This window comes from Phaethon aethereus (assembly GCF_964289735.1).
Source record: "Phaethon aethereus genome assembly, chromosome: 1".
NCBI lineage: Eukaryota > Metazoa > Chordata > Aves > Phaethontiformes > Phaethontidae > Phaethon > Phaethon aethereus.
The window spans coordinates 30,963,932-30,985,062 of record NC_138575.1 but is presented as its reverse complement, the minus strand read 5'-3'; the positions used below and the strand labels follow the sequence as shown (position 1 = coordinate 30,985,062).

The window sequence follows — 21,131 nt, the reverse complement described above, 5'->3', positions numbered from 1 at the left end:
CAGAGACTGTAGGAGAAATTTGCCTAAATGTTAGGCTTAGTTATGAAAAGCCACAGAACACTGGGATTTGTGAAAACTGGGACATGGAAATTAGATTAAATATCCTTCGAAGAAAATTTAGGATTAGGAAGGGAAAAAAAAAAAAAAAGATCCAAAGGATGGAAAAGGCAGCAGTGCTCTCTAATTTAGTCTTTGGCCTGACAATAAATGTGCAGTCACAGTAGATACAGGTTAACTTCTTCCAGAAATAAAGATGTATTAACAATGCCTTTTATGTTATCATTGGTGTTGCCTAATGCACGGAGTCGCGTTGCTCACTGATAAATTGCAGCTTTACTATTTATCGATAGGAGCTGAGGATTTCATTTAGATGGAGGTTTCTCAAAGCCAATCCTCTCTGTAGTTAATACACGTGCTGAAATTGCTTCCCAAGTAGTGAAAGGCCACTCCTCCTACTGCTGAGAATAGACTTAATAGTTATGCTAGTAGAATAGTACCTGAAAATATTATTAAGAGGAAAAAAAAACTTGTTTCAGGCAAATAGCGTGACTACATTGTGTATGCTGAGGACAGGCATTACATACTCTTCCTGGGAATGCCTTTCACAAGTAGAGCAAACACTTTGCTGTTAGCAGGTGGAACAAAGCAGATATTAAAATTCTGCCATTGGACCTATGATTCACCAGCAAGACAATATTTAGATTTTGAGGCTGCAAGCGCAAGGAGAACTTAAAACTTCCTGAACAGTGAGCCTGAATGTTACAACAGTTCTTGGAAGGCAAAAAGACGCTGAGAATCCTGAATTGCTGCTCCATGCACGAGAGCTGAGGGGAGTCTGGATGCACCTTTGCTGAAGGAGTATAAGCATTTTCAGAGTGTAGGTACAGACCTTCTAGGCACAATATTAATGTTTTGTGTGGGGGCAAATGCTTGAGTAAGAAAATAATTTTCTTCTTCAACATCTATATCTTAAACCCTGGGGAAATCACAGAAAGGCCTGACCCAGACACTGTTAAAATTCCTTCTGCATCAATCAAGCATGCTTTCATCTGTGAGTAAAGAAAAAAAAGGTGATAATTTTAAGTCAGAGCCACCTCATTTTTTTAATATCCATGGGGTTTGTGCCTTAAAGTGCTGTCATTTTTCCCTCCCATCAAACTTTTTTTCTTGCTAGCCAGCATCTCCCTATACAAAGATATAATGCCACAGTTACAAAGTTTATATTTCATGAGAAATTCTTTGCTAGGGGTTTTCCCCATCCCCCTGCAGAGATAAATTTTCAAATGGCCCAAGAAACTGTCTCTGTCTTGGTAGGATATGTAAGGCATCGCTTATAAGAAAAATGTTTTAGCACCTTCGCTAACTAGAGGCTCAAGACCTACATCCATTAAAACAAGGATGTTCCTGTAAGCGCAGGGTTCTGCTACATCTATTTCAGGGATAATCATCCATTTAGGCTGAAATGTACATTACTGTCTTCATAGTCCACTGTCTGAGTCAAGAGACTTGACATAATGCTTTATAGGCTCAACTTTCAGGTGTCAGTTGATACTACAGTGGAGAGAGCAATTATTTTATAGTGCTCATAATAGAGAACTTAGGACAGGTCATATAGTTCTGGTTTGTTTGCTCCGGAAGACATACCATGGTAAAATTTTCATTTGTTAATACATGTTTTCACCTCCTCAAGTAATGTGTGTGTATATATAATAATTCTTGTCCATATATGTGTATATATGTATGTATGTATATAGATATACATTAATTATTTTATATATACGTGTGTGTATGAATTTATTTACTAAATTCAATTTCTCAGGATTTCAAAACCCATTGATCACCCTGGCAAACTTTCATTTAGCCTCCTTGTTGAGTTAGAAGTATAAAACTTTCTGTTTAGATAATTTAAATTGTTTTTAAAGAAATGTAGCACATTCAGAGTTCAGGTTTTTTTCTCTCTAAGTTACAAAGAAACAGTTACTGATGGGTAGATATCAATGCATGCTGAGTTAAGAGTTCACATGTTGACCTATCAGCAGCCCTCCCATGCCCTTGGTAGGACAATTTTGGTTAATCAGACCTTCCTCCTACTTTGCATGTGGAGCAAACAGTAAACTTTTTTATTATCTGTATTTTCATTTTATGTCATTTTTGTCATCTCTGTGTTTGATTGACTCTACTGTGATGTAAGATTATCTTGTACTTTTTTTTTTCAAATAAACTTTCTTTTTCATTTAGCTTGCTCTCACATGTATAGGTTTAATCTTACTGTATATATCTGTATGTTGACCTGTTTACCTTTTTATCTTAGTTTGCAGTGTTTATACTGTGAAAAAGTCTTCAGAGACAAAAACACACTTAAAGATCACATGAGAAAGAAGCAGCATCGCAGAATCAATGCCAAAAACAAAGAATATGACAAATTTTATATCATTAATTACTTGGTAAGTGGCTCTATGAATAATTAGTAAATTGACTAAAGAGATACATACAACAACTTGTTGAAAGTGAGCAATTCCAAACCAGCAGTTAGTACAAAGGTCAAAAATCAAGTGAAGGACTCTTAAGAAATATGCTCGTTTATGGTATGGTATTCTGGATAATTGTTAAACTAAGGAATAGTAAACATTTGTTGTTGAGAATTGATTTTGAGAGATGCAAGAATGCAGCTTGAAGAGATGCTAATCATCATGTCATTAGTACTCAGTCTCTGCTTTAATAACCAGAAGGGAAAATGAGATAATGAAGTAAATGGGGGTCTAACTTGAATTCTATTGGCTTTGAGCTTGTTTTCTACAAACCTTAAGCTCACACAAAAAGGAGGAAAATTAAAGATACGTAGATGAAACAAAAGTAAGTGTTCGTTTTTAGCCTCCAGGTAGGTGTATGTTGCTAGGTTTTAATATTTTTTATCTCAGACCTTTGAGAGTATGTATGCAAGTGTGTATAATAGTTTTTTCACTTTCTGTCTTCCAATTCATGAATATGGGAGCTGCTTCAAAAGCTGCTACATTCTGTGCCAGAAATAACTATATTTCACCTGCACTAGGCTTTGTGCCTTCTATATGTGTTAATATCCAGGTTATAAATAGGCACCCTTGACTGTTTTACGTACTCTTTCCTTTAATTTCTCTCCCTGGGTTTTACTCTAATAGTGAGAACAAAAAGTTGTATGTTTAATGCTCTGCCAAGTCCCTTCTACCCAAGATGGAGTGAATTCCCTCTGTGATCCTGTATACTTTGCTTCCAAAGATCAATGACCTGAAGCCTATATTTTCTTCTCTAGATATTAAAATATCACTGCTTTAAAAACTGACCTATACTTGCTGCACAGTGGGGGAAAAGTTGTGAAGTTCTGCAGGGTAGATTTTCTCAGCTTCTCAACAGAACTGAGCGTTCACTTCTTCCTTGCAAGTTAACAGACTTGAGTTTAATGTTGTAATCAAGTGATTTTAATAGTTCTGTTCATCTCTGCTAGTCCTGCAGGTAATCTTATTCTTTCAGAACTTGGCATCCTCTTTAAATTACCTTCTGCATTCGTTGTTCAGATTTGAATCTGTCCCGGGTTTGCTCAGGAAATTGAGCTCAAGGACTGCCCAGAAGCAAAGAACCGTGTGATACTCCTTCAGAAATTTTAGACACATGCAGGGAGGTCATAACATCAGTGCAGACACAGTAGCTGTGTCATGTTAATAAGCAGAATATGCCAAAGTAAATATAACAGTAAGACTCATATATTCATATACCTAACCTCTTTTCCCACTCTCTCCAGTTGCTCCAAAACTGGTGGCCTTGTCCATGCTGTCTACCAAGAATGATCTGTGGCATGCACGCTTCCTGAACTATGTCCAAGCATTGTCTGGGCAGTGCTGCTGGCGTGGCCACGGAGCATCCAAACTATTAAACAGTATGGGCAACCACAGGCCAGTGCTCAAGCCAGGGCCTTGGTCCTCTTTAGCTGTTGCTGGTATTCTGGGCAGGACTTTGCAGAGTAACTTCTTATGCCAGCCTGAACCAGTTCAGGTCTTGATCACTCAGCAGCATCACTTACAAATGTATTTTTCAGGTCCCTGCTGTTACAGACAGAGGATGGTAAATATAATTCAAACAAGCTATGTCAAACCACCAAAATGTTTAAAATTGGGCAGGGGGGTCTGCATGTGCAAGGTTTGTACCAGTGTGCTGCCAGTGCTACTTCGGGACATACTTTGAACGATGACAGTCCTTTGTCTTGCTCTGTATGCTCTGCTACAGCCATGTTTTCTTTCCACACATTTTCCGTTGTCTTTCACTACGTTCTACCCAGTGGACTGTTTCTACTCAGGCTTTCTGACCCATCAAACTGCAACCGTATCAGAACCTCTGACATTTCTTCTTTTAACGAAAGGATTTTTTTGGAATAAAGGATTAAAAACAGACTAAAAACTCCGTCTTAAACACTTATAGAATAGTTCACTGTAAAATGTATATTTGCACAGTAATGTTGCATGCGATTTAATTTTTCATTAACGTGAAATTTTTAGGATAGTTCTTATGTAGTAGAAAGTGTTTGCTTTCAAAATACCCTTTGATAAGCCCTTTATTTTTGCACAAAGGCTAAAAAGATTAAAGGGAGAAACTTTAATTTGTTCACTGGGGGTTGAATAGATTGGCCTTTACATGTAAAGAGAAATAACATTATTCTCTACTGCACATATGTAGTCTACAGTCGATTATATTAATGTGGTAGGATTCTTTTTTTTCAAGATGAGTCTATAGACAGTGAATTGTAGATGTTATGCAAGGTCTGCTTTCTGTAATGACATGATGTAGTGATTCTGCTTCCTCTTCCCCAGCACTTCACAATTTACTAGAGGAGTCTGTTTTTTTAATGTGTACTATCAAGCTTTACTGACTTCTCAATGAGTTTTAAATATTTGTGCTTCGCATTGCTCTAAATGCCCAGGAGAATTATACAATTTCACAGACTCAGACTTGGATTAGATATCTTATCTGAAATGACACATGTTCTGTTTCAAAATTTACTACTGAATTCATCTTGACCTAAAGATGTAGGCATACAACTTAACTATTTTTGTATGTTTTCACAGAAAAATTTGAATTTTGAATGTAATAAAGATCTTTGTATATGCCAGTTTGATCAAGTTTGTTTTCATCATAAAGAGACTATAAGTCCAAGTAGGTCTTCTAACGATAAACATCGATATTATCAGAGTCTTATCCACTTTAGTTTTAGGATGCGCACCATAAAGCTTTTCTATCAGCAACTGGACCTTAAGCTATTTAAATGGATAGTTCTTTAGTACAACCACCTTACAGACATTATTACCCTTTTTCAATAATTTTCCTTTACATATTATCTTCACCAAGCACTGTGTAAAATAGTCTTATTAAGCTGGAACTGGCAGTTTCCTTTATTTTGTGGCTTTTGTACTGAGAGGTTTTAAGGGCTTTTTGTTCAGATGTCCTGAGAATGACTGCTGAATCACCTCATGATCTTCTGGCCAGCTCTTACTTGCGCTTTTAAGCCGGTGGCAGAACTCCCATTGATTTCATTTAGAGCAGTAGGCTTGCCTGCCTTCTTCCTTTCCCTCCAGTCTGCTTTTGGCTTCACTTGTGTTTTTAGTGCGGTTGTAAGAATCTGTTTTCATAACATAAGTTACATTTTATGTCTGTGTGTTGGTAATTCCGTTCTCTAAATTTCCAATTTGGCATAGCAATGAGTAATATAAGCGCAAATTCCTTTGTAAATATTTTGGTATTCTGAGACTTTCTATGACTTCTGTCATGACCTACAAGCTGCTTTCATTTGTCTACTCCCATATTATTGACATGGTCTGTTGCTCACAGGTTAGTGTTACAATAAGAGTAATAAATGTGATCTTTAGTAGGAGTGGAAGCTTTTTTTGCCATGTGCATGCATAATAATTTCTTTCATAAGCAGGTATTAGAAGTTTATTATTAGATAGTTACATTACATTAGAGTGGAAGTTTTGCAATTATGCAAATGACTTGAAAGGCAGTGGGGTGACTTCCCCAGTGGATTTGGAGGCCTTTTGCAAGTATTGTGCAAGTATGGAAGATGATACCTATCCTTTTCAGAAAGGCTTGAAGTATAAATTGAAAAAGACCAACAGATAGTAAAGGGTGAAGAACTGAGCAACAATGCATCCAACATACATATGTAGGTTACCTTATTTTTCTTTTCTCCAAAAAAACTTCCAGCCTCATTTTCTTGTTTCTGAGCCTGTGTTAGCCTGTGACCCCATGACTCGCCTTGCACAGAGTCAAGTAAAAATGGGGAGGGGAGAACTTTTTAGTCTGTGGTGCCTGCTGGAGGCCATAGAAGAGCAGAAGACAGTATTAAAACTCTTATTCCCAGCCCAAGGAACAGAGGCGGATCCAGACTGACAGAGCCTTTCTGTGTTCACCTGATTGTTACCAGCAGCACTTTAAGTTTAGAATATGCTGTGTAGTAAGCACAGATGTTTATTTTCAAATTGACTGATGGCATGTATCTGTAGTAATGCAACATCACTATCATGAGTACACTTACGACTAAACTACGACAGCTGAAAATGATACCTGTTACTTACTAGAAAACTTGTTTCATAAAGCTTTTACACCTTAAATCATCGTTAGTACCTGTTGGAGGCTGCAGGGCATGTGTTGTTATGGAGGTTACTATTTATATTTAGCCTGTTTTCATTTAAGCAGGGTATATTTTGTAAAATAGTAAAGGAAGACTCTTCATCAGTTGGTGATAGTTCAAGACTTAATAAAATCCCCCAAGTGGGGGAACACTTCATATTAAAATTCATCCAATGTCTATTAACTAATGTTGGGGTAAGACCATCTTTCTATGTGATAAAGCATCTCTAAGTTCTGCAGCAATATAAAACAATTCAGATAATCACAGTAAGGCGGGTGAGAAGAAGGGTTGAGAGGAAATTTGCAGGGGAAAGCAGCATCTGTTTGGAGTTTCTGAGCTCCACGGGCCTGGAACTACGTTTGTGTGTAGATCAGTAACTGCTCTTTTGGGAAAACTGCTTGAGATACCAGCTGCTGCTTCTAGTTTCTCCCATCTCAGCACTTCTTCTCAAGTTGGGGTATGTTGCCTCAGTGAAACACACAGACCTTCTCCCTGTAGTACCCTTAAAACTGTGCTTAAGTTGAGAAGATAAATTCTCTGAGAGTCAATTAATCTCTGTGCATTTAGACTTCATTTTGGAAGAGGAAATCAAACCACACGCATTTGCATGCTGTCCTCACTTTTCTATAGCATCCTCCTCTCCATGAGGTATCTGGGAAGTATTTTTGTTTTTAAAAGGCTGGTTTTCTTTGGATATATAGCAAGGCTTGCAGGTTTTTTTAATTATGCATTTTCTACTCTTTGAACTATTAATGTGAAGTCTAGTTTTTCCTCTGGTTTTGTTAAGAATTTCTTGTGAGTCTCTAGAGATCATTGCTGGGAGCTCTTGCATCTTGGATGAAAGAGCAAGGGAAGTTGAATACTTAACAAAGGCACCCTTGGTCCCAGATGCCCATCAAGCTGTAGAATTGAAAAAGTGTTTTTAAAAAAAGAAAAAAAAAGAAAAAAAAATTAAAAGAGCTTAATGAATGTTTCGAAGCACTCTTTCCCACCCAGTTGCTCACCTTCAGTCTCAGCACTTTCATCACAGTGTCTCTAGTTATCCATTTGCCATGCAATTTTCCAGTGATACAAGTCCTGATTAGCTTTTTCCTTTTTTTTCCTCTGAATATAAATAGATGAGGGAAACAGAGACCTCTTACAAGATCCTTCTCTGCCTTCTTACAGAAACACCCAAAAGAAACAGCAACAATAACAAAGCTTGTGCATGGTTTTCCCCCTTCACCTTTAACTAAAAGGTGAAGCTAAATACTGGCTGCTGTTTTGAACGTACTGTTTTGTGCACATATACATCAAGCTAGTAAGGGGAAAAATTGTGAGCATTCATCTTCATTTTGCAGTGGTTGTGAGCCGCTATCCTCTCATTACGGTGTTAACATTCGTACCCATAGGAAACTAGTGTGCAGCTGGGAGAACATGTGGTGAGAGGTGTTAATGGCTTCATGTTATCTCACAGTAATGGTGACATTAATGAGTCTCCCCTGTAATTCAGAGAGTTTACACACTACTATGTAGCATCACTGAATTAATTACTGAATTTTTATTCTGTAATATATGATGACATTATGTTTAGAGCTGTCTAGAGACATTTGCTTATTGTTTACCTGATAGACACTAACAGCTTTGAAAATTCTCATTAATTTGTTAGATGATGGATATCTTTTGCTTCTTTTTCCAATATCTTTTGGCCAATAGCACTTGTTACGAAGGATGTTATTAAATATATTTATCAGAAGGAATATTTGAATGAAATAAATGAAGGAATGATCTTTTTATTAGCTGCCTTTGTTTTAATGGAGACAAGATCATCAACTATGATCTTTGTGAATCCTTCACAGCTGTCAAAAGTATGAGTTCCAAAATACTATTTTGATTACTGGTTAGTTGGCTCTGGTTTATTTTTAAAGGCAGGAAGAATTGGAGGGAAGAAAAACACTAACTAGAGATCACTGCTGGTATTTCAGTAGAGTGCTTCAGCTTTTTGTTGCCTGTTATTTATATCACAGTCAAGCTGAGAGTCTTGCCATTATGCTGAATGCTGCACAAATGTATTGTGATATACATTGTGCTGAAGGTCTTTAAGATATAAATAAATAAGACAAAAAGTAAAAGGAAGAACAGAACACCATGAATAGATGTGCTTACATTCACATCTGAGAAAGGGATGGAGGAGAAACTGGAGTCTAGCTCAGAGACCTATGCCCTGGCCCATACTGCCTTTGTGGTTTACACCATGTGCTTTTACTGACATAACCTTGTAGAAGGTACAAGCGCTGGCTGGTGTAGCAGTGCCAGCTAAAGCCTCAGGTCTGCACTGTTTAAGCAGAATATGCTGCATGAACAGCAAGGTAGGCAGATTGGATTGAGAAATGTGATGGCAAACTTGAGACAGTGGTAACATACCCACCTTGGGAACATCTTGGTAATGTTGCTACACTCTAGTTTTACACAGAGCACGAATGCTCTTCTTGAGAGCTCTGTGCCAAATCATCTTATTTCCCAGATGTAGCGTGGGGAATGCCTCACTGAAAAACAAAATGAATATTTATTTTAAAAATTATTACTGGAGTAGTGTTGTATGACTACCTTTAATTCACAGAAATACCAATGTGATCCAAAATAAGATGTTGATTATGACTTCCCAGATGTTCATTCAGTTGTTATTTAAAATGTGATGTGAATCAGGAAATGTTTTTTCTTTTCTTTTTTTTTCCTCAGGAATTTGGAAAGTCCTGGGAGGAAGTGCAGTCAGAGGATGACCGGGAATTACTAGATAACCTAGAAGAGTAAGAGTTACTTATGTGCCCATTATAAAGACCTGCAAGACCATTATTGTTGAAAGTAGTTAAAGGAAAATGCTGTGCATAGCTAGTACACAGTTAAAATTCATTTAAGCCGGTCAAATCAACTCCAAATTGTTCTCATCAAAGACAGTTCTCCACAACGAGGGCTGTAAATTTCATATTTCAACCACAAGCCTATTTTTCGTGTGCATATAGCTCAAACAAGAGCCTTTTCAGTTTGTAATCATGTAGGCAAAACATTTTTTACTTTTGTACTAAAAACGATTGAATGATTTTGTTCAAATTTAAAAGTCAAGAGTAAGCATCAAAAATGTCAGCATGAGAAAAAAATGGTACAAAAAAGTCTGATAAAAAGGTAACAGCTAGAGATTAAAGCAGGATTTTGAAGGAAACTTCTCAGTGGTGCTGACTGAGGTGACATCTGCCTCTCCTCAGTGGTCATCTGTGGTCCAGGCCCTCAGATCACTGCAGAGGTGGCTTCCTTGGCTGTAGAGGATTAAATAAGCAGGAGGTAATTTGTGGGTATCAGGGCCCCTGACCTTCCTGGTTCTGTCTGTGACTTGAGCTTAATTTTACTTGGTTATACCTGGTTGCAGTAATACTTCTATCGCTCAGCAGCCTTGTGGATCTAAATGGATGTGTTGGTAAAGTATTTTTTCTCTGTGTACATATCTAGAAATAGCATGAGTGTCTTTTTCAGGAATAATAATATTTGATAAGTAAATAACACTTTGAGTGAACTCTGCCTGATGATTATGTCTTTGGCTGGTGTATTGAAAGATTAGAAAGGTATAAAAGAATTTTAAAAGACCTTATAAAAATAAACACTGAATGCAGTATTTGATGACTTGCCAAACTGGATAGAAACTGAAGTTAAGATCCTGTTTGTTAGTGCAGGAAAATTCAAGTAGGACTTACGGCCTATCTGCACAGGAATTACCCAACAGTAACTGCTTAGTTATTCTTGAATTCGTCATTTTTTTAGACTGTAAACCAGATTCTAATGATATATCCAGCTATAAATCACACTGTCTCTTCCACCCCTTTAAAGTATTCTGTTTCTCTGGATTTATTTCTGGTGCTGTGCGTGCAGAATCTGAAGTGCCCTTTCACAAAATGTCTCTTCTCTTTTCCACAATTAAATGAATCTTTTTGACTCTGAATCGTTAAGAGACTGGTCTGACTGGGAAGAGCATCCTGTGTGTGCAGTTTGCCTGTTCTGTGAACAACAAGTGGACACCACAGAAAAACTGTATTTTCACATGCAGGTAAGACTTGTTTTAAATATCAATTCTTGCATCACTTTGGAATTAAAAAGTAGGATTGTAGCATCTTTGTTAAGATCAAATCAGCTGCTGCATTAGAATGCCCTCTTTAGCACAGAACTGAAGTGCTGCATGCATCTCCAGCATCTGTTCTCTGAAATATGCAGTGGAGTCAATTTTTACACTGAGAGTGTGACCAGCTATTACTTGTGAGTTGTTGCAGTTAAACCACAAAATGAGTGTACAGACAATAAAGAGGCAGCATCTTTAATAGTATAACAACTTGATGATTTAATACATTCGATGGTTAGCATCTGTGTTTCAGTTTTAATAATTTAACAGGAGCGTTGCAGTTTAACAGAATACAAAAGTTTTTGATGAAACAAAACTTCAGGGGTTTTTTTTCATGTACTAGTGCTTGCATGTCTATATGCATGTCTGTGTCAGTCTATGAAAAGCTGAACTATTTTTAACTTGGAATAGTAGAAGTAGTGGAAATATTTTATTCTTTCCTTTTTCTTCCCCCTCCAGAAATCACATGGATTTGACTTTCTTAAAATAAAGTCAGAGCATGGTGAGTAAGAGATACTGTAATTGTCAGCATTTGCCACTAGTGTGGAGAAAACCACATCATAAGAATACTGGAAAACAACTGTATCAATTTGATTTTTGTTCAGACATTTAACTTTTCCATTATGGAAACTGTTTCTGCCAGCTTACGAAAGAATGCCAAGAACACTTTATTTTCTGGAACTGTTGTTAGTGCCAAAGACATGTGCTATTTTCTTTAAAACCATTGGATTCTTTTGCAGAGTAGCTGCAAATACCCACTCTATGAGTCTCAGGTCTGGCTGCTGGAGCCCTGGAAGAATTATTACTATTGTTGTTGTTGTTGTTGTTGTTAGTCTTGTTAGTAGTAGTATTGTTGTTGTTGTTATTATTATGCCTGTTAAGACTTGCTTGCAACTTAGAAGGCTGTGCTCTAAGCTGTGTTTGGCCAAGGCTTGCTTCCTGCTTTAGACTGAGAGGAAGCAAGGTATTTGCAATTTTTACGTTAAAAGAAGGGCTAGTTCTCCTGCAGCTGGGAAAAAGCATTTGTTCAGTTAATTTACCAAGTTACAGCATTCAGGCAGTGCAAGTCTCCAGTAAACCTTGATCAGTGTTTATGCTTAGTCCAAGAAAACATTTGTAAATTAAGTCTCATGTTCCTCAAGTGCTTGTTCGCTACCATCTCTCCCAGGTCTGAACTTTTATCAGCAAGTAAAGCTAGTGAACTTCATCAGAAGAGAAATCCATCACTGTCGTTGTTACAACTGCCAGGAGAAATTTCAGTCTAAAGGAGGATTGATAAGTCATATGGAAGAGACCAAACACATTACATTCCTGCCAGCCAGGTCTACATGGGATCAACCACAGTAAGGGCACATGGGTTTCCTCCAGCATTTGTACTGCTATTTGATAATGTCTGTAAAACAGTGAGTTGAAACTTCTGGATTTTGCCAGTGCAACAGTGTCCTCAGCTCCCCAGCTCTACGGTCCCAGAAAAAAATAAGAAGTGCTCTCAAAACTACTCAGAATTATAAATCCCTGCACTGTCTGCAGCTAAAATGAACATGTGATACTGCTCTTCTATTTGTATCCAGGATGCACTATCCCCATAAATTGTGTCTGCAACTAGTATGCTAGAGAAGTTTATTGTTGCAAAATTCCCTTTTGCCTGTATTTGCAGTTGTACAGTGAACGGTGAAAGGCATACGCGGTGCACTCAGAGCACTTTCACTGGTGGAGTCAAGGTTGAATCTGTGCACCAAAGTGACATCTCAAATGCCCCACTTGTAGGCACAAGATTCTTCCAGCCATTAGCTCTCGACACAGATGCAGATCATGCCTGGGACAGGTATCAGGCACACATTTCATTGCTAGTAAAGATGCGCTCGGGGCATTCGGATCTAGAACCAAACCAAACCACTTATTTTCACAGAATCACTAGGTTGGAAAGGACCTTCAAGATCATCAAGTCCAACGATAACCAGACCATTGCCTGTCTCATATAGATACGTGCATAATGTCCACCGAACTTTAGGAATCAAAACAAGTTGGTCGTTTACCTTTAGTTTTCTCATAGCATATAGAGAGAGCGCATAACATAACACCGGTTCAGATTGTAGGGAGGCTGAATATGCCTGGGGGATGATGCCACAGGTGGTAAAGCATAGGGAGTGTTCTAACTCAAACATCTCAGTTCAGCATTTGTTGTGAGACAAATCTGGATCTGTGGCCTCAGCTGTGACAACATACAGGTGAAGAAATAGGGAGAAGGACTTGTCTGTTGCCAACCCATCTGTATGACGCTTCTAAGATGTACATGCCAGTTGATTTTTGGGTGTGCTGTTTACTGTCATTCCAGACAACCAGACTTTCTCATTTTTCCTTTTTTTAAATCTAATCTCATATAATATGCTCAACCTCTTTCAGACAAAATATGTCACTATCTAGTAATTATGCCTTGTTGCTTTCAGGTATTATTTTCCTACCTATGAAAATGATACACTCCTGTGTACGCTGTCAGACAGTGAAGATCTGATAACTGAGGATCAAAGTGAAGATGTCCCTGTTGTAAGCGAAGATGTATCCAATCTAAAAGCTCTCAAACAGAGCAGTGTTTTAAACCAGCTCCTATGTGAAGAGAACAAGACTCAGGAGAAATTTTGACCTTGAATTACAGTTGCTAACCTTTGAGTGTTTCTTCTGCAAGACAAAAAAAAACACATTCTTTCACTGATATTGGAATACACTTTAACTCATCAATGTTAATCACTGGGCAAATATTATATGAAAGTGAATGCTAAATAAAATTTAAGTGTAAACCTTTTTGGTTTATCTTCCTTTAAATTCTAGCTTTATTTTAAAATTAAATGCTGGCTTTTCTGTTTGGCACTCCAAATAATTTTAATATTATTTACAAATAGGATTTTTCATCCTCTTTTTATTTTTTCTGAATAAATCGGAAACAGTGTTCTATTTTAAGGCCATCTTGTGAAAAGCACTTACAATTGAGACAATGTGTCTTGATATATGAGCCAATGAGTGAATCTTCGATGTGTTATTGCTGTTAGAGAGCATGCAGAAAAGAGCCTGAATTTATTTCTTGGTCTGTTACATAAAGCAAATTTTGCTATTTTTAACCTTAGGCTTCTTCAAAGTGAAAACAGGTCTGTATATTTCTATTATTCGTGATCAATATATAAGATATATGGTGCCCATTCTGAAAACTGGCTCAGAAACATCAGTAAAGCTCTGCCTGGCCCACAGGTATCTGACTGCATGGAAAGCTGCCAATCCAAAGCCTAAAAAAGGGTAGGAACAATTGCAATCTTAGTTGCATCAAAGACCCAAAGAATTTAAAGTAGACTTCTTGTATCATCATGAACTGAGATGCAAAAGTAATTATTTAGGCGATTGCAGACACATAAATCCAAATTAAATCTTCAAGATCTCAACTCAGCTGTCCATAAACATTACTATATTTCCTTTAATATTGAACTTTAAAGTTCCCAAGGTAACAGAAGGTCTTCAGCATGTCCGGAAAGCACCTCAGTCTTGACAGGGCAAAGCAGCTTAGAGCATAGGCCCTGCTAGGATGAGCCAAACTAGGTATTGCCGCCTCTCTTTCACCTCTGAAGTCTTAAGAAGTAGTTCCAGAGTTCAGGTTTGGTTTTCCATAATATGTATAACTGCTTTCAAAACTGGCAGCACATTCTTTTCTTCTTTAGGTCAGTGTTAGAGCACTTGCTCAAAGTATGGGAGCCTCAGCTCAGTGCCCTTCCCTGCCTGAGAAGATTCAAAGGCCATAGCTTTGCCTTGGCACAGCCCTCTTTCCCTGAAATAGACTGCTGTCAATAAGAGTTGTTGTTTGTCATTAGGTGGTGATTGAGAATTATATAGCAGTCCCTGGGAGCAGGGGCTAAAGTTCAAATCTTTACCCATGTTCTGCTGAGCTTCCATATCCAACCTAATTCACTCTGCGATATATTTGCATCAGTTTCTCTTAATTTGCATGGAACTTGCTTTCTCTTGGCATTACCCATCACCCACCAGCACCTCTCTTTGCTTCCCTTTCTTATTTTCTCTTGGACCCAGGTGCTCTGGAGATACATTAGAACAACGGGATGCTGAAAAGGTATTGAGGAAGACAGATCAGCCACTTAACTGCACAATGAAACAGAGACAGAAGCAATCTCTGACTCTGTCAAGAGGAAATGGGATAGAAGTGGTTCTGCAGGTGCTGACAAAAGGGAGCGGGTGTAGTCATATGTCTACATCGGCTTTGATTAAACTGGTACAAAATTTAGAAGGAACAACCCCAATATTTTTTAACTAGAACACCTGACCATCTTAAATAAGCTGCAGTCTGTTCTTCTTGCATTTGTAAATGTCTTAATTTCATGCAGTAATTGCAGTGGCTGTTGCTGTTGATTATTTTTTTCCCCTCAAGTTATTTTCTTCCCAAGCAGTTATTTTCTTCCTAAATTAGAAATTGATTCCAGTCTTTGCTTTTCAGTCAGATTCTTAGCTGAGGTAGGAGTAAGAGTTGATGGAGTTTACATTAATGATAAGTGTCTTGAGCAATGGAAAAAATCAGCAAGAGAGCTATGGCTAAATCAGCAGCACATGAATGTGTTTTATGGCAAGCTGATCTCAGAAGGGCACATTAAGGGAAAAATAAAATTTTATTGATACATCATAAAATGAAATTGCAAAACGTTTCCTAATCATGAGGAATGTGATGCTGAGTCATTCAAATCCCTACAAAATGAAATCAAGAATGTTAATATCAGCAATATGGAATGACTGCTGTTCCTGGTTCTAACAGAAATTCGAAATAGCAGTGTAGAATTAAGAGAATATCTTAAGAGAAATTGTATAAATAACATGAATTGGTTGTCTTTTGTGAGTAAAGAGAAAAAGGTACTTAGGAAAAATTTATCAGCAGTGTATAGCTGTTCACTGAAAATACAAGGAACAGGAGTCAGATTAGGGTTGACCTTGTTGCTTCAAATACAAACAGCAAGCAACAAAGTCGGTTTAAAGTCTCCATAGGTTCACAGAGAGAGTTGGGTACAGTTTCTAGAGTGAAAATTGAGCATCTTCATTTAGCACAATGATGCTTCTAATTGACATTTTGCTGGAGCATACTGTATTTGTTTGTATAATGGCCACAATTTTCCCTAGGTGTTCTTGTCCTCTACCTAAAGCAAACCCAACATCAATGTCTGGTTTAAAACTGTTTTAAAGTTATCTTTTTGTCATTAGTAGGGGACACAGTTACGACTGTATGCAGCATATAGACTCAGCTATTTTATGAGCAAGTATGTTGTTCTAACAAAAGAGCATTTTTGGAAGCATTACAACAAAAGTAAGGTTGCCATGGAATGGACAGAACTAGGGCTGGTAAACGCTCTTGAGAGTCAGAACAGGAGAATGAGTGGTGCTAACTGGTATGAAAAAAGCTATAGTTTAAGTCCAACACACTTTTTTTTACTATAATGTTTCTCCTTAGCTTAGATCTTGACTCCTTATACACACTCATTTTGCTTTATCTGAAGCTGTCCCCTTGTTAAAAGGACCTGGGTAAAAGGAGGAAAACGGATCGTGTCCTGGTGACTGGTAATTCCTCCTGCCCTTTTTACAAATACCTTAATTATGTCTTTGATACTCACACACACACAATTTATTCTGCCAATTCTGTGCAGACTTAATCTGACTTAACGAGTTAATGGTCGTTGACTTTCATTTAAGATGCTGACTGTTTTCAGTTTCTGTGTTGCATTTGTCTGGCATGCTGTGAGAGAACTGTCAGTGGGTACGCTCGGCTGGCTAAACGGCAATCGATGTGTGAAACACCGAAGTCAGTCTCTGAAAAGTCTCTCTGCTATTGTCATCTCTCAGTGCCATCGCTACTTCTGAATTCCAGTTGGATCTATACTGGTGAGTGGGGTGGTTGGTACAGTATCTCTCTCTTTCCCCCATTTTACAGAGTGGTTGACCTAAGTCTGACACAAGAAACTGAACTGTGAACAGAAGTACAGTCACTTTCTTCCAAGGTTACCAGTCTCCATGCTCAGATTCAAGTCCAGACTGGACACTGGACATAGTTCTTGGCAACATCTACCATCCACTGCCACTGAAGAGCAGCAATTTCACAGCTTTGCTTATGATCTGGTGCTGTATGAAATGATCTTGCATTATTTGCGTTTTACTTGCACGTATACAAAGGCAAAGTATAACTGAAGGTCCCTGGAGAAAAGCTGTATTTCACAGAGGCAACATGAAAAATACTTTGTTTTCCCCAGGAGTTTTTGTTAAGTCATAAAGCTTTCTGGGCCTTGGTTACAAAAGAACGACTGAAGTGTCTGTGGTCAAATTATGTCCTCACCCCTCTCTGCCAGGTACGTCAAACTTGGTGAGATAACAACTGTCACACAGAACAGGTAATTTGTAACCCTGGAATGAATTACTGCTTCCATGCAATAGTCAGTAGAACCAGCTACTGTAGAAATAATACAGGCAACAGTGGTTGCATGAAGAACCTAGTTCATGTAAAATTAATTCCTTTTCTCCACGAGCACTGAATGTGCTGTTCTCCCCAATATTTGGGGTTTTTTTGTATTGGAAGTTTTCTGCTACTAAGTCACACTTAATTTGATTTCTTCCACCAGTGAAAATTTTAGTTGCTTCTTGAATTTGATTTCACAGCTTTTTCCCAGACTCTTGCTCATGAAGATACAGATAACTATTCTAGAAATTACCATGTAACCCCTTAGTTGAACTCACATTTAGTATTTTACATCCCTGATAAATTCACTCTCTCTATAGGAAGAGCAGGGGAACTTAGGATATTTACAACTAAAAATACATCAGTAGTCTTTGCATAAATTTAGATAGAAAGAAAAGCATTCTTCTTCCACAAATGTTCCTTGGAACACAGTTCTCTCCATCTGGTTTACCACCCTGAGACTGGGAAGCTGCCTGTGTGTAGATTACATATGAGCCTAATGTTTAATCTTCCATTATAATCAATAAATGTCGTCTATGGATCCTTGAGTCATTTAGCTCACCCTAAAGTAAACACCTAAAATTTTATTCAGTTCCTTGTCCATAGATACATAGTGCCATCTGAGATGCTTGAAAATATTGTGGTCTCCAGCTGCTGCTCTTGAAGGGTGCTGATCTCTCAGAGGTCTTGTTTCAGTTCTGTCAACTACATATGAGCGTTTCCGATACCATGGAGCATCTCAGATGGCATTGAGGCATACCTAAGTTGAAGGAGCTAAATCCAGCACCTCTGGCTCATAGCTCTTTTAGGCTGCAATAACTATAACAGAAACTTAGGCATCTAGGTCATATCTGTTCAGCTACATCTGGACTCCTAAATTTAGTTATATTAATTTAGAGATGAATTCTACCCCACTGTTATGGAATTAATTTAATCTGAAGGTAGATGTCTACATGGATCACATGATTTGCCTTCTGCAATGGAGAACTAGCTTTGGTAGCTACATCGGAAATACCGAAAACTAGTCACTTAGCCTCTGCTGCTCTGTTCCCAGAACAGCTTTGGGGACAGGAAGACACTTGGTTACCTTTTGGCACATATAGTCACAGGTTAAATTACAATCATGGACCTAAGTGTAGAAACCACTAAAATGTAGCAAGAGTACCCCACAAAACATACATTATATATGTGCTTCTCTGATTCAAGGACTCTCAATTATAATGTGCTGTTGAGTAGATGCATGTTAAACAGGAGTAGGCAAGAAGCTGGACAAGTTCTGCAGATAGGTTGTGATGTCTCTGTCCTTTCTGCCCATGAACTATTACTGTGTCTATCTTTTTATCTGGGAGGACTCTCCTGAGACTGAATATGGATGAAAAAGATGGTAATAGAAGTCCATAGATCACATCATTGAGAAATATGGCTAAAGCTTGACTATCCCACTCCTACCTTTCTAACCACATCCCAGGTTTTTCATTCATATCTTAAAATTTTTTGGCTTATAGGCATTTTGGGTCAAGAGCCTATCTTCTTTCTTTTTTCAAATTTTATTTCAAGCATTTAGCATGCGTGGCTTAACCAGGTTGAGACCAGCAGGCACTATTACAATGCAAAGTAATGACGTTGTAATGACATCCCAAATAAAAGTGCCATGGTTCATGGGGATTAATTTAACCTGGCTCTTGACATAAGTTATAACAACTCAACTTTGTACCAACTCATCACAGAAGAAAGCATTAAATAGCACTTAAAATGACATGTATACACTCGGGGTGCCTTTGCAAAGGAAAGCGTTTGTAGCTCTGCATGAGACTAAGACTGCGAAGACCCCAGCGAAACGTGTCCCTTCCTCTGGCAGCTCCTACCTTTCAGTGCCGGCACAAACCAGGAAACCAGAACACCACGAGGGCTTAGGTGTGAATCGCAGCTAGAGCAGCTGCTGCTGGCTGTGAAACCTGAGCCAGATATTAGTCATTGCTAATTATTATTTTAAAATCTACAGACTGGTGGTTGTTTTTACAAGTCGTGTATCTGACTGTATTGCAAAGAAAGTACAAAGAGTACAAGGAGCCTCGTCGCGTCACGGAAAGGGAAAACGTCTTTATCTGCACTTACTGCTCCGGCGCGCCCGCGCGCAGGCAGAGTGCTGCCGCTCCTGCGGCGCTTCTTCCCGGGGCATCGCGGCTGGTACCGTCACCCCGGTAAGAGGTGTTCCAGCAACCCCTGCTCTTCCCTTCGGCTCCTCGAGGAGCCCGGGAAGCGCCAGTGGCAGCTCTCCAGTGTTACTGCTGAGCACTTGGACACTGGTAACCTGCGAGTGCGATTCCTTAGTATAAATAAATGCTTTGAAATTTCAGACTGAGGTGGTCACGCAATGCATTTTTGTGTCACGTCACATTCACGTCACACAGGAGGGTGTACTGAAATCCCTCACAATAATTGCAGGCAGACTTTTGGCATCACGTCCAGCCACGGCTTCATTGAGCGTTAGGAGACTTATTTTTTATTTCTCTGTGCTCTGGAAATATCAGAACAATATAGAAATAAATAATGCAGGAATTGCTGATTGCTCATTAGAGAGTCTGTCTTTGTAAACTGCCTGCCACAGCTTTGCGGAGCTGAGCACTGCTTTAGCTGGTCTCAGCTTTAAACTTCCAGCTGTACTGTGGTGGGTTTGTTACTTTCTGATGCATACCTGCCTTCACACCATTTACAGACATATTGCTGGAATCTTCACAAATATTTGACCTATTTTAATAAACTGCCTGATATTTTTGTTTGAATCTAGATGAAATAAAGAGCAAACAAGCAAGGATGGAGCATTTGTGAAGAAAGATCATGAATGTGTGTATGTATTTTTACAGACATGCGTCCTTTGAGAAATATTCTTACTTCCCTGTGCCTCAGTTTCCTAAACAGCAAGAATAGGATTGCATGATAATAACTACCAGGAAAAAAAGGGCACATATAAGATAGGATTCCAGTGTATGCATGCAGATTATCTGCATTAGTCATGTTTTCATATTTAAAATACTTAGTTTAAAAGGTAACTAGATCACAGTCAAAACAGTTACTTATTCAAAAAGAAGAAACTTAATTTTGGGGGGACATTCCCATAAAGAAACAAAAGTTAAATGTTTTGAAAGTGATATATTTTTAAAAGAAGGGTTAACTTCTGAATCAGATTTTCCGTATATGTCTGATTTGCCATCACTTGAGGTTTTTAAGTAAAGAATTAATATTATGTAAACGATCCTCTGCTTTCAGTCACATTACAGATCTTCCAAGTGTTCGGTTGCATACTAAGGAAGACTGATTTTCTGTAAGAAAATAATCGCTGCGTAACATAGAGTAGCCATGGTCCGCACAGATTAGAGAAGATGTTCACGCCGGTCTCCTCTAGCCTTAAACACTATAAGCCCGTGAGTTTGCTGAGATTTAAAAAAAAAGTAAAATACTGTGCATCCTTTAATTCATTTTAATTGTTCTTTTGCTTTGTAAACAGTCTCTGTTTAGAATCCTAGCTCTCTAAGAACTTTTCAAGTGCAGATTTAATATTTTCCTCATAAAGTACATACATGTGAGGTAGATTAGGTAAGATTTCTTAGGATTCCCTTAAGCTTGTGTCATTACATGTACCTTGCCTTTACTTCAGCGTAGAAAAGAGTACAACAGGACTTTTCTCTATTATAGCTGAGATTTGGATTCTCTTCTCAAAAGTTACTGCAGTGGTCCCTTTGTTCATATATTCATCTTAACCAGAGGCCTGAGTTTTCTAACATGCATTGAGCCACTCAAACAGGCTAAATTTCAGGTAAGCAATCTGTGAAAGGACTGATCATTTAGTAATGCTG

General features: G+C 38.2%; 1 protein-coding gene across 2 annotated transcripts in view; it reads left to right on the top strand.

The window, feature by feature from the left end:
* ZNF277 (zinc finger protein 277) overlaps positions 1-13,433 on the top strand; it is a gene marked incomplete at both ends in the record, with an annotated part of 61,708 nt that extends 48,275 nt beyond the window's left edge. For both annotated transcript variants that reach the window (XM_082005280.1, XM_082005279.1), the window contains 6 exons: positions 2,312-2,444; positions 9,371-9,438; positions 10,628-10,724; positions 11,253-11,295; positions 11,962-12,136; positions 13,241-13,433. In XM_082005280.1, coding sequence (XP_081861406.1) covers positions 2,312-2,444; positions 9,371-9,438; positions 10,628-10,724; positions 11,253-11,295; positions 11,962-12,136; positions 13,241-13,433 — 709 coding nt within the window. The remainder of the gene's footprint in view (positions 1-2,311; positions 2,445-9,370; positions 9,439-10,627; positions 10,725-11,252; positions 11,296-11,961; positions 12,137-13,240) is intronic.
* Positions 13,434-21,131: the final 7,698 nt, after the last annotated feature.